Source organism: Anomaloglossus baeobatrachus, chromosome 2, assembly GCF_048569485.1.
Source record: "Anomaloglossus baeobatrachus isolate aAnoBae1 chromosome 2, aAnoBae1.hap1, whole genome shotgun sequence".
In the NCBI taxonomy this organism is placed as follows: domain Eukaryota; kingdom Metazoa; phylum Chordata; class Amphibia; order Anura; family Aromobatidae; genus Anomaloglossus; species Anomaloglossus baeobatrachus.
Genome location: NC_134354.1, coordinates 446,872,156 through 446,886,626, shown reverse-complemented (window position 1 = coordinate 446,886,626; position 14,471 = coordinate 446,872,156). Strand labels below are relative to the sequence as shown.

General features: G+C 45.8%; 1 protein-coding gene across 3 annotated transcripts in view; it reads right to left on the bottom strand.

Moving 5' to 3' along the window:
• Positions 1-14,471, bottom strand: part of BEND2 (BEN domain containing 2) — a 113,415-nt gene that overhangs the window by 36,488 nt on the left and 62,456 nt on the right. For all 3 annotated transcript variants that reach the window (XM_075336289.1, XM_075336292.1, XM_075336290.1), the window contains one exon: positions 5,811-6,011. In XM_075336289.1, coding sequence (XP_075192404.1) covers positions 5,811-6,011 — 201 coding nt within the window. The remainder of the gene's footprint in view (positions 1-5,810; positions 6,012-14,471) is intronic.

Genomic DNA, 14,471 nt, shown 5'->3' with positions numbered 1-14,471 from the left:
ATCCTTATACAGTCATGACTGAAAGTGTTGGCACTCTTGAAATTGTTCCAGAAAATGAAATATTTCTACCCAAAAAATTATTACAATTACACCTGTTTTGTCATACACATGTTTATTTCCTTTGTGTGTGTTGGAACAACACAATAAAAAAACAGCTAAATTTGACAATTTCACACAAACCCCAAAAATGAAGCAGAAAAAATTATTGGCACCCTCACCTTAATATTTGGTTGCACACCTTTTGGAATAAAAAGCTGCAATCAATTGCTTCCTATAAATGATTAACAAGCTTTTTACACCTCGCAATTGTGGAACGCTCTTTTGCAAACTGCGAGAGAGCGGAGAAGAGAGCGAGCGCTATAGATAGAGAGATTATTATATATTATTTATACAGTACAGACCAAAAGTTTGGACACACCTTCTCATTCAAAGTTTTCTTTATTTTCATGACCTAAAAAATTGTAGATTCACATTGAAGGCATCAAAACTATGAATTAAAACATGTGGAATGAAATACTTAAATAAGTGTGAAATAACTGAAAATATGTTTTATATTCTAGGTTCTTCAAAGTAGCCGCATTTTGCTTTGATTACTACTTTGCACACTCTTGGCATTCTCTTGATGAGCTTCAAGAGGTAGTCACCGAAAATGGTTTTCCAACAGTCTTGAAGGAGTTCCCAGAGATGCTTAGCACTTGTTGGCCCTTTTGCCTTCACTCTGCGGTCCAGCTCACCCCAAACAATCTCGATTGGGTTCAGGTCTGGTGACTGTGGAGACCAGGTCATCTGGCGTAGCACCCCATCACTCTCCTTCTTAGTGAAATAGAACTTACACAGCCTGGAGGTGTGTTTGGGGTCATTGTCCTGTTGAAAAATAAATGATGGTCCAACTAAACGCAAACTGGATGGAATAGCACGCCGCTGCAAGATGCTGTGGTAGGCATGCTGGTTCTATATGCCTTCAATTTTGAATAAATCCCCAACAGTGTCACCAGCAAAGCACCCCCACACCATCACACCTCCTCCATGCTTCACGGTGGGAACCAGCCATGTAGAGTCCATTCGTTCACCTTTTCTACAAGACACGGCGGTTGGATGCAAAGATCTCAAATTTGGACTCATCAGACCAAAGCACAGATTTCCACTGGTCTAATGTCCATTCCTTGTGTTCTTCAGACAAACAAGTCTCTTTTGCTTGTTGCCTGTTCTTAGTAGTGGTTTCCTAGCAGCTATTTTACCATGAAGGCCTGCTGCACAAAGTCTCCTCTTAATAGATGATCTAGAGATGAGAAGGTGTGGCCAAACTTTTGGTCTGTACTGTATATTATCTATATCACGCCAGGCTGCTTTGTGGGCATGCTCACTAGAGCAAACAGGATCCTTTCTGTCAGCATACCACTGTTCACAAGCCAAAATCTGGCAGTGAGATGTATATGCGCGCCGCCATAATGATAACTTACCCGCCCTCATCGCAAGTCCCGTTACGTGATCACGTGACGTCCGGTGGTTGCCATGGTAGCACAGGGTCATGTGATGACGCCTGTAGCTATCATGAGTCACTTTCTCTCAGTGCCAGCAAAACACCGGCAGTGAGAGTAAAGCAGCATATCTGCAAATCTCACCTGTCTAGCTGTGATCTGGAGAAATGGAAGAGAGATCAGATTGCTGATTGTTATAGTCCCCTAAGGGACCTAATAAAATAAAACAATTAAAAAAAAGTTTTAAAAAAAAGTTTAAAAAAAAAATGAAAAAAGCCCTAAAAGTTCAAATAACCCCACATTTGCACCATTGAAAATTAAAGGGTTAACAAAAATAAAAAATAATATACACATATTTAGTATCGTCGCGTTCAGAAATGCCCGATGTATCAAAATATAAAATCAATTAATCTGATTGGTAAATGGCATAGCGGCAAAAAAATTCCAAATGGCAAAATTATGTTTTTGGGTCACCACAAATTTTGCGCAAAATGCAATAACAGGCGATCAAAACGTAGCATTTGTGCAAAAATTGTATAATTAAAAACGTCAGCTCAAGACGTAAAAAATAAGCTGTCACTGAGCCATAAATTCAGAAAAATAAGAACGCTACGAGTTTTGGAAAATGGCGCAAAATATGGGCCACTTTTTTTGGACAAACGTGTGAATTTTTTTTAACCCTTTAGATACAAGTAATACAAGTAGACCTATACATGTTTGGTGTCTACAAACTAACACTGACCTCAGGCATCACAGCAACACATTGGTTTTACCATATAGTGAACATAAGATATTTAACTGGTACTAGTACTAGTAATTCATCCACGCAAACAGATTTGTACTTTTGGGAAAAATTTATTCAAGAAAAACGTCTTTTTATATTTTTCTACTAGAACACTTATTAATAGAGTTTAAAACATCAGTAGGTTATAAATACACGTATACACAAATAAATGATTAGTGATATTACTAAGGTAATAATATTATTGCACATTAAGAGTTGCCCCGGCCGGTGGCTAGAACGTTTGAGGATTATAATTGAAAACAACTGATAGTCCAACAGGAATAAAAAAAAAACCCACTTCAAAAAAATCTTTGTTCCTTAAGCGGTAAAGCGCACGCTCTTAGTCAATTCAATAGTTAATGTGTAAGTAAGCGCGTGCCGTGGACCATGCGATGGTTTCCGTGTCCCTGCTGCTGTTTTTCCGGTATGTCCCACACTCTACGATGTAAAGAACTGCAGGATCTCACCGAGGTGTTGCTGGGGTGAAAGGATTTAAAACAAGCAGCTCTCCGGTGTTGAATATGTCACAGGGAACCTGCCGCTTTACACCACTCAATCTCCGATTTGATTTTACCGCTCACGCCCTGGATCCTGGCTGCAAACAGAGCTCTTTGTTCACAGGTTAATCCTGAAGTTCATCCTCCTGGAGCAGGATCTTGAGAGATTCCATTAACCCCTAGGGCGTGGGTGAATTTCAGCAGAGTGACTGCTAGTTTGTTTCGCTGGACTGAGGAAGGGAACCGATAAAGTCACCCAAAACGCGCGTCGGAGATTTGCCTGTGCTTTGACCTGTGAGACAATCTATTGATACAGTAAGGACACTTACGGATATTCGAAATCCAGCGAAACAAACTAGCAGTCACTCTGCTGAAATTCACCCACGCCCTAGGGGTTAATGGAATCTCTCAAAATCCTGCTCCAGGAGGATGAACTTCAGGATTAACCTGTGAACAAAGAGCTCAGTTTGCAGCCAGGATCCAGGGCGTGAGCGGTAAAATCAAATCGGAGATTGAGCGGTGTAAAGCGGCAGGTTCCCTGTGACATATTCAACGCCGGAGAGCTGCTTGTTTTAAATCCTTTCACCTCAGCAACACCTCGGTGAGATCCTGTTGGTCTTTACACCGTAGAGTGTGGGACATACCGGAAAAACAGCAGCAGGGACACTGAAACCATCGCATGGTCCAGGGTAAGGGCTTACTTACACATGAACTATTGAATTGACTAAGAACGTGCGCTTTACCGCTTAAGGAACAAGAAAGATTTTTTTCCATTTTTTTTAAGTGGGTTTTTTATTTCTGTTGGACTATCAGTTGTTTTTAATTATAATTCTCAAACGTTCTAGCCACCGGCCGGGGCAACTCTTAAGGGGGCTTTACACGCTACGATATCGTTAATGTTTTATCGTCGGGGTCACGTTGTTAGTGACGCACATCCGGCGTCATTAACGGTATCGCAGCGTCTAACACTTACCAGCGACCTTAAACGTCCTTCAAAGTGGGGAAAATCAAAATCATTCACCTTGGAGAGGTCGTCCTAAAACCAAAAATTGTTAATGGTTGTTTAAAGATGTTGTTCCTCGTTCCTGCGGCAGCACACATCGCTATGTGTGACACCGCAGGAGCGAGGAACCTCACCTCACCTTCGTCACGCTCAACTCCGCCCCTCCTCTTTGATTGGCCGGCCGCTTAGTGACGTCGTGGTGACACCGAACGCACCTCCCCCTTGAGGGAGGGATTGTTCTACAGTCACAGCGACGCTGCCGACCAGGTAAGTGCGTGTGACGCTGCCGTAGCGATAAGGTTCGCTGCGGCAGCGATCACATGATATCGCACGTACGACGGGGGCGGGTGCTTTTGCGTACGATATCGCTAGCAATTGTTAGAAATATCGTAGCGTGTAAAGCCCACTTTAATGTGCAATAATATTATTGCCTTAGTAATATCACCAATCATTATTTGTGTATACGTGCATTTATAACCTACTGATGTTTTAAACGCTATTAATAAGTATTATAGTAGAAAAATATAAAAAGACGTTTTTCTTGAATAAATGTTTCCCAAAAGTACAAATCTGTTTGCGCGGATGAGTTACTAGCACTAGTACCAGTTAAATATCTTATGTTCATTAATCGGGCAATAGAGGAGTTTGCCCTTAATCCAGCAGCAACAGATATTTAGGGACTTCAGCGCTGGTTTGTATACACTATACAGTTTTTATAGTCATATAGTGAACATGGTGAATAAAATATCCCAAAAACTATTGCGTGATAGTACTTTTTTTTTTGCAGTTTTTTTCACATTTGGAATATTTATGCAGTTTTCCAGTACGCTATATGGTAAAACTTATGGTTTCATTTAGAAAGTACAACTCGTTCCGCAAAAAACAAACAGAAAAACGCCTGGTGGTGAAGGGGTTAATATTCTCAAGCCATATTGTAGGCATTATTGCATCAAACAGATCAAAAATACAATCTCTATATAGGTTATAACCAATCTAGGATCTGACTAGCAACAAGATCAATTCAATCTACCATGTTTGCAATAACAATGTGTTCATATCAATCAGAAGTTACAAGGGTGTTACCGGTCTGTATAAAAATGGTGGCCTAACTTTGGCCATAAATAATATATTAGATCTTCCCTTGAATGGACAAAGAAACAAAGTTGGGACAAGTCTGGCATCTCCTTGAATGCGCTGTATGGTTGGTAGCGGCAATGTCTACAGTTTACTTCACTTCATCCCATTAGTCTACTTTCATACTAGTTTATAACATGCTTTTGACGGATGTCAAGAAAACGCAAACTGCATATGACTGGATCCTGTTGAACCTATGCAAACGCATGTGTTATTTTACAGGATCCTTTCACTTGCAGTTTATGGGCGAGCATTGGAGTCATGTGATTGGGAGTCCGTGGAAGTGAAATGCACACGCCGCTAGGGAAGGGGAGGAGAGTGGAGGGGAGGGGTTGGAGAGAGAGGCAAACAGGATCCTGTCTATCAGCATATCCCCATTCACGTGCGTTTGCATGCAGTATAGTCAGGATCCAGTGACCTGCAGTATTTGGACGCAGCTCAAAAACGCTACAAGTTGCGCTTTTGAAAAAAGTTAAAATACTGTAAGTCACTGGATCCTGACTATACCGCAGACAACCGCATGTGAACGCATGTTGACGGGAATCCATTGCAAATGCATTGAAATGAAAACGCATTTGTACTGGATCCGTTTTTGCGTTAAAAAAAACCATTCAGGACGCATGTTAAAAAAACGTAGTGTGAAAGTACCCTTACGTTACAGTTGCTACTAAAAGTATGAAGCTGTACCTGGTAAAAGAAGGATTTTTGTGTACTCACCGTAAAATCTCTTTCTCTGAGTCTTCATTGGGGGACACAGCACCCACGGTCCTGTGTCCCCCAATGAAACGAAAGAGAAAAATGAAGGGCCGCTAAATTGCTGATCATCATGGTTACTAAAACACCACTGATCTAACACTGATGGCCTATCCTAGGGAGGGACAATTTTAGAGACCCACATAGTCAACTTAAATTACCTCTTATTCCTGCAACCTTGCTGGCATCAAGTGCCATTAATCCAGGCACACTTGCTTCAGTAGCACTGCTCAACAACGCCTCTTTAGTGAACAAGGTACGAACCAGGTAACGAGCGGCATACTTTGGCTGGGTCTTCTGTCTTGCCTTGGCCAAGACATTGCCTGGGACTATGATGTTCCTACTTGGATCTCCAAGAAACTCTGACAAAAAAGCAATTAAAAAAACATTCAGAAAGTATAATATTGTCGATACGTGGGCTAAAAAATAAGACTCAAATCTACCACTTTATTGACAATATAACTCCATTTCAGTGCAGAAAAACATCTGGTAATAAAAGCAATACCACTTGGTGCCTGTTTTTATAATGGCATGGATGCATGAAGCAAAGATCTATACTGCTGTTTGCAGGTCCCTACCCCTGAGTCTGCCGACTTCTGTTTTGTCAAGTGAGTCTTGGATCTGTCAAATGACATACACAGCAGCTGACAGCCCATGTTCTGTTGGGTGCTATAGGTTTGGAGGAAAGAACTGTGTGCGTGTGATCCTAGTCTTCCTATATTAGAACATAATGTGAACATAATGTGACAGGAACTCCTAGGGGGGGCTTCTGATGCAGAAAATCTCAGATATATGATACAACATAGGACCATGGCTTCCATATATTTCACCTAAACCAAAATCCAAACAGGTGACACTGCTGTCAAAGCCCATTACATGTATCAGAGACGAATAAGGAATAATGTGATATTTATTTTGTTCTCCAAAACGTGGGAAGGGGTGGAAGAGGGGGGAGGTGAAAAAAGCGCTAAAAAAAATAAATAAAAAAAAAATAAAAATAAATAAATAAAATTAAATAATAATAATAATAATAATAATAACAATAACAATAACAATAACAATAATAATAATAATAATAATAATAATAATAATAATAATAGGTCCCATTCGGATCCAGGAAAACAGGATGATTTTGTTCCTCACTTGTCACCCGTATGCAATCCGTTTTACCCAGCAGCTATTAATCTTTTACATGACCATTTACAGTTTCCCATCTTACTGAATCGTAATGTATCAGTAAAAATCGGATGCCAAGCTGATGGTCCGTATGGCATCCAATTTTTTTCCTCCCACTGCACCACCGCCGAAGTTAAATTGCAGCATGCTGTAATTTTTTTTATCATGCCGAATACAGCTGAGAAAAAAAATTAAGATCTTCACTAGAAATGAGCGAACCTGAAGTTCAATGTTAGACGTTTGGGTGTGAACACAGACTAAAAAACCCCCCAAAAGTTATAGTTAGGGGTACTTTGTAGCGATGCCGAGCACAATAGTACCCGCCCCCGTCGCAGATGCGATATCTTGTGATAGCTGCCGTAGCGAACATTATCGCTACGGCAGCTTCACACACACATACCTGCCCTGCGACGTCGCTCTGGCCGGCGACCCGCCTCCTTCCTAGGGGGGCGGGTCGTGCGGCGTCACAGCGACGTCACACGGCAGGCGGCTAATAGAAGCGGAGGGGCGGAGATGAACGGGACGTAAACATCCCGCCCACCTCCTTCCTTCCTCATTGCAGGCGGGATGCAGGTAAGGAGATGTTCCTTGCTCCTGCGGCTTCATACACAGCGATGTGTGCTGCCGCAGGAACGAGGAACAACATCGTACCTGTCGCTGCAGCGAAATTATGGAAATGACGGACACTACACAGATCACCGATTTACGCCGCTTTTGCGATCGTTTATCGGTGCTTCTAGACTTTACACGTTGCGACGTAACGAGCGCCGGATGTGCGTCACTTTCGATTTGACCCCGACTACATTGCAGTAGCGATGTCGCAATGTGCAAAGTACCCCTTAGAGTTCGAACTTCAAGCAAATTACGAGTGCAAACCACTCAGGCGACCAGCGCTGTGCTGGGGTATGAGCTCAGCCAAGTGTGAGCCGTGTGCAGTGTGTGAACGGCTCACACTGGGGCTAAAATCAGCATGATCAGATGTAGTGTGCACACACAAATAAATAAAGAAAAGCCCCGCCCACTTTCCCCCAGAAGTGTTCTGCTTATGGCAGATGGCATGTCGGCGGAGCCACGAACTGCCCAATTACTGACTTCCATTGAAGTTCGGGTCAAGTTAGGGGTCACAAACTGAACCTTATCTAATGTTCGACTGTACCCTCCGAACCGAACTTCCAAGAGGTTCACTCCTCTCTCTAATCTGCTAACTGAATAACATTGGTCCGAGTACAATCCCTTCTTTTTTTTTTTTCTTAATCAAATTGCACTTGTGTGAATGAGCCCAAACAGCATCTCCTCTATTACCAACTACAGATGTTAAAAAGTGCACCTTTTTTGTGAAATATCACACATTGTGAATAATTTGAATTTGGGCTGTGTCTGAAGGGACGTTACAGGTGTCATTTCTATGAAAAAAAAAGAAAAAAAACCCCTCAAAATAAAACCACAACAAAAAAAGTCTCCATTTTGGATCTGAAGCCCAAATCCCAAGACAATTCCCGAACTGGTTATATAGAATAAATGGTGACAATGGCTCAGAAACATAATTCTTTAAAATTGTATTTTATTTTAGTCTTTTTCATCATTACATAAGTTAAAAAAAAATAATTAATTTTTATGAAAAAACATATACCGTATTTTTCGCTTTATAAGACGCACTTTTGTTCCCCCAAATTTTGGGGGAAAGTAGGGGGTGCGTCTTATAATTCGAATATACGGGAGGGGGGGGTGTATATAATATATAATATAATATAATATAATATAATATAATATAATATAATATAATATAATATAATATATATATATATATATATATATATATATACACATATACATACATACATACATACATACATACATACATACATATATATACATACATATACACACACACACACACACACACACACACACACACACACACACACACACACACATATACATACATACATATACATACATACATACATACATACATACATACATACAGAGTCCCGTGGAGGTGCGGGCAGCTCTGGAGCGGTGCTGGAGACTGCTTGGGGCTGGGAGCGGCAGCGTTTGATCTCCTGCTCCCGCTCATATAATATGCACAGCCGCTGTCCATCAGAAGCGTGGTGCTGAAACTGCATCGCGCTGATGGGCTGGGGAGCTGTGCATATTATCTGCCTGTGCTTACCTTTGATTGCACAGGAACCCCCCTCCCCCTGTGTTAGATATGGCCTCACGTGCTGCCCATAGTAAAATAATAAACTCTTTACTCACCTCCTCCAGCATCTGCCCGTCTCCCTCCTGCTGGCTGTGATTAGGCATGCAGAGATATCTCTCTCTGCTGTCCTGATCACATGACCTCCACTAGAACTAGGAAGTAGGAAGTGCAGGAGACAGGAGGAGTTCAACCCCGAGGAGGGACACACGAGACAGGACTGGGCTGCAGAAGGTAAAGAGTTTATTATACTAAAAGCAGCAACATGGGGGCGATATGTAACAGAGGGTGATGTGTGCCTTCCCCAGTGGGCCTGTCTGCCTGCCACAGTGGGCCTGTCTGCCTGCCACAGTGGGCCTGTCTGCCTGCCACAGTGGGCCTGTCTGCCTGCCACAGTGGGCCTGTCTGCCTGCCACAGTAGGCCTGTCTGCCTGCCATAGAGGATATGTGCCAGCCATAGGGGAAATGTGGCATCACTGGGGGACGTGTTCAATATAAGGTGGCCATATCCAGATTAAGGGGGCTAATTTTAGGATGAGGGGGCTATGAGGGACATATACCCTATATTATTTGTTAGACGGACACTGGCATTATAAGACGGACCACATTTATTAAAAAATTCTCTATTCCTTCACCAAATTTGGGGGTGCGTCTTATAATCAGGTGCGTCTTATAAAGCGAAAAATACGGTACCTAAAATGTTTTCCAGTTAGACTATACTAAAGGCTCATTCATAGCCAAATGTTGTGCATCTTCTAAAGTGTAAAGGCTAAGAAGGGAATTTTGTTTACTTACCGTAAATTCCTTTTCTTCTAGCTCCAATTGGGAGACCCAGACAATTGGGTGTATAGCTACTGCCTCCTGAGGCCACACAAAGCATTACACTTTAAAAAGTGTAACCCCTCCCCTCTGCCTATACACCCTCCCGTGCATCACGGGCCCATCAGTTTTGGTGCCAAAGCAGGAAGGAGGAAACTTATAAATTGATCTAAGGTAAAACTCAATCCGAAGGATGTTCGGAGAACTGAAACCATGAACCAAATAACAATTTGAACAACATGTGTACACAAAAGAACAACAGCCCGAAGGGAACAGGGGCGGGTGCTGGGTCTCCCAATTGGAGCTAGAAGAAAAGGAATTTACGGTAAGTAAACAAAATTCCCTTCTTCTTTGTCGCTCCATTGGGAGACCCAGACAATTGGGACGTCCAAAAGCAGTCCCTGGGTGGGTAAAAGAATACCTCGATAACAAGAGCCGTAAAACGGCCCCCTCTTACAGGTGGGCAACCGCCGCCTGAAGGACTCGCCTACCTAGGCTGGCATCTGCCGAAGCATAGGTATGCACCTGATAGTGTTTCGTGAAAGTGTGCAGACTCGACCAGGTAGTCGCCTGACACACCTGCTGAGCCGTAGCCTGGTGCCGCAATGCCCAGGACGCACTCACGGCTCTGGTAGAATGGGCTTTTAGCCCTGACGGAATCGGATGCCCAGAGGAACGGTAAGCTTCCAGAATCGTTTCCTTGATCCACCGAGCCAAGGTTGACTTGGAAGCCTGCGACCCTTTACGCTGGCCAGCGACAAGGACAAAGAGCGCATCAGAACGGCGCAGGGGCGCCGTACGACAGATGTAGAGCCTGAGTGCTCTCACGAGATCTAACAAGTGCAAATCCTTTTCACATTGGTGAACTGGATTAGGACAAAAGGAAGGTAAGGAGATATCCTGATTGAGATGAAAAGGGGATACCACCTTAGGAAGAAATTCCGGGACCGGACGCAGAACCACCTTATCCTGGTGAAACACCAGGAAGGGGGCTTTGCATGACAGCGCTGCTAGCTCAGACACTCTCCGAAGTGATGTGACTGCCACTAGGAAGACCACCTTCTGCGAAAGGCGTGGTAGAGAGACATCCCTCATCGGCTCGAAAGGTGGTTTCTGAAGAGCCGTTAGCACCCTGTTAAGATCCCAGGGTTCTAGCGGACGCTTGTAAGGTGGGACTATGTGACAAACTCCCTGCAGGAACGTGCGTACCTGCGGAAGCCTGGCTAGACGCTTTTGAAAAAACACGGAAAGCGCCGATACTTGTCCCTTGAGAGAGCCGAGAGACAAACCCTTGTCCATTCCGGATTGAAGGAAAGACAGAAAAGTGGGCAAGGCAAACGGCCAGGGAGAAAAACCCTGATCCGAGCACCAGGACAGAAAGATCCTCCACGTCCTGTGGTAGATCTTGGCGGACGTTGGTTTCCTGGCCTGTCTCATAGTGGCAATGACCTCTTGAGATAACCCTGAAGACGCTAGGATCCAGGACTCAATGGCCACACAGTCAGGTTGAGGGCCGCAGAATTCAGATGGAAAAATGGCCCTTGGGACAGCAAGTCTGGTCGGTCTGCTAGTGCCCACGGTTGACCCACCGTGAGATGCCACAGATCCGGGTACCACGATCTCCTCGGCCAGTCTGGGGCGATGAGGATGGCGCGGCGGCAGTCGGACCTGATCTTGCGTAACACTCTGGGCAGCAGTGCCAGAGGAGGAAATACATAAGGCAGTCGAAACTGCGACCAATCCTGAACTAACGCGTCTGCCGCCAGAGCTCTGTGATCTTGAGACCGTGCCATGAATGCCGGGACTTTGTTGTTGTGCCGAGACGCCATTAGGTCGACGTTCGGTGTTCCCCAGCGGCAACAGATCTCTTGAAACACGTCCGGGTGAAGAGACCATTCCCCTGCGTCCATGCCCTGGCGACTGAGAAAGTCTGCTTCCCAGTTTTCTACGCCCGGTATGTGAACTGCGGAGATGGTGGATGCTGTGGCTTCCACCCACAGCAGAATCCGCCGCACTTCTTGGAAGGCTTGGCGACTGCGTGTGCCCCCTTGGTGGTTGATGTACGCCACCGCCGTGGCATTGTCCGACTGAATTCGGATCTGCCTGCCTCCCAGCCACGGTTGGAAAGCCTTTAAGGCTAGATACACTGCCCTTATCTCCAGAACATTGATCTGAAGGGAGGACTCCGTTTGAGTCCATGTGCCCTGGGCCCTGTGGTGGAGGAATACTGCTCCCCACCCTGACAGACTCGCGTCCGTCGTGACCACAGCCCAGGATGGGGGCAGAAAGGATTTTCCTGTCGACAGAGAGGTGGGAAGAAGCCACCACTGAAGAGAGGCTTTGGCCGCTCGAGAAAGGGAGACGTTCTGGTCGAGTGACGTCGATCTCCTGTCCCATTTGCGGAGAATGTCCCATTGGAGTGGACGTAGATGAAACTGGGCAAATGGAACTGCCTCCATTGCTGCCACCATCTTCCCTAGGAAGTGCATGAGGCGCCTCAAGGGGTGCGACTGGGCTCGAAGGAGAGATTGCACCCCTGTCTGTAGTGAACGCTGTTTGTCCAGCGGGAGCTTCACTATCGCTGAGAGAGTATGAAACTCCATCCCGAGGTAAGTTAGCGATTGGGCCGGAGTCAATTTTGACTTTGGGAAATTGATGATCCACCCGAACCTCTGGAGAGTCTCCAGAGCCGTGTTCAGGCTGTGTTGGCATGCCACCCGGGAGGGTGCCTTGACTAGAAGATCGTCTAAATAAGGGATCACCGAGTGTCCCTGAGAGTGTAGGACTGCCACCACTGTTGCCATGACCTTGGTGAAGACCCGTGGGGCTGTCGCCAGGCCGAAAGGGAGAGCCACGAACTGAAGGTGTTAGTCTCCGATGGCGAAACGCAGGAAGCGCTGATGCTCTGGTGCAATCGGCACGTGGAGATAAGCATCCCTGATGTCGATCGATGCTAGGAAGTCTCCTTGGGACATTGAGGCGATGACTGAGCGGAGAGATTCCATCCGGAACCGTCTGGTTTTCACATGCCTGTTGAGCAGTTTGAGGTCCAGAACGGGGCGGAATGATCAGTCCTTTTTTGGCACCACAAACAAATTGGAGTAAAAACCGCGACCCCGTTCTTGAGGGGGAACAGGGATGACCACTCCTTCTGCCTTCAGAGTGCTCACCGCCTGAAAAAGAGCCTCGGCTCTCTCGGGGGGCGGAGATGTTCTGAAGAAACGAGTCGGAGGGCGAGAGCGGAGCTCTATCCTGTAACCGTGAGACAAAATGTCTCTCACCCATCGGTCTTGGACATGTGGCAACCAGGCGTCGCAAAAGCGGGAGAGCCTGCCACCGACCGAGGATGCTATTTGGGGAGGCCGAAAGTCATGAGGAGGCCGCCTTAGTGGCGGTTCCTCCGGCGGACTTTTTAGGACGTGACTTAGACCGCCATGAATCAGAGTTCCTCTGGTCCTTCTGTGGCCTGTTGGACGTAGAGAATTGGGACCTGGCTGAGGGCCGAAAGGACCGAAACCTCTGCTGTATCTTCCGTTGCTGAGGTGTTTTCGGTCTGGACTGGGGTAAGGACGTATCCTTTCCCTTGGATTGTTTAATGATTTCATCCAATTGCTCGCCAAACAAACGGTCGCCAGAAAATGGCAAACCGGTTAAGAACTTCTTGGAAGCAGAATCTGCCTTCCATTCACGTAGCCACATGGCCCTGCGGACTGCCACTGAATTGGCGGATGCTACCGCTGTACGGCCCGCAGAGTCTAGGACAGCGTTCATGGCGTAGGACGAAAAGGCCGACGCCTGAGAGGTTAAAGAGACAACCTGCGGAGTAGAGACACGTGTGACTGCATTAATCTCCGACAGGCAAGCTGAGATAGCTTGGAGAGCCCATACGGCTGCAAATGCCGGAGCAAAAGACGCGCCTATGGCTTCATAGATGGATTTCATCAGGAGCTCTATTTGCCTGTCAGTGGCATCCTTGAGCGATGAACCATCTGCCACTGCTACTATGGATCTAGCCGCCAGTCTAGAGACTGGAGGATCCACCTTGGGACACTGGGCCCATCCCTTAACTACGTCAGTGGGAAAAGGGTAACGTGTGTCATTAAGGCGCTTAGTAAAGCGCTTGTCCGGAAAAGCTCTATGTTTCTGGACTGTATCTCTGAAGTTGGAGTGATCTAAAAACGCACTCCTTGTACGTTTGGGAAACCTAAATTGGAATTTCTCCTGCTGAGAAGCAGACTCCTCTACAGGTGGAGCTGGAGGAGAAAGTTCCAGCACCTGGTTAATGGACGCTATAAGGTCATTTACTATGGCGTCCCCTTCAGGTGTGTCAAGATTGAGAGCAGCGTCAGGGTCAGACCCCTGATCTGCCCCATCCGCTTCATCCTCCAAGGAGTCCTCATGTTGAGACCCTGAGCAGTGTGATGAAGCCGAGGGAAGCTCCCAGCGAGCCCGCTTAGCCGGTCTGGGACTGCGGTCCGTGTCGGAGTCCTCCCCGTGGTACATAGGAGCCACCCCAGGGGCACTTTGCTGCGCCGACCGGGGGGGGCCTGGAGGCAATGATTCAACAGTGCCCGGGGCTTGTGTTACAGGTCTGGACTGCAAAGCTTCAAGTATCTTAGCAGACCAT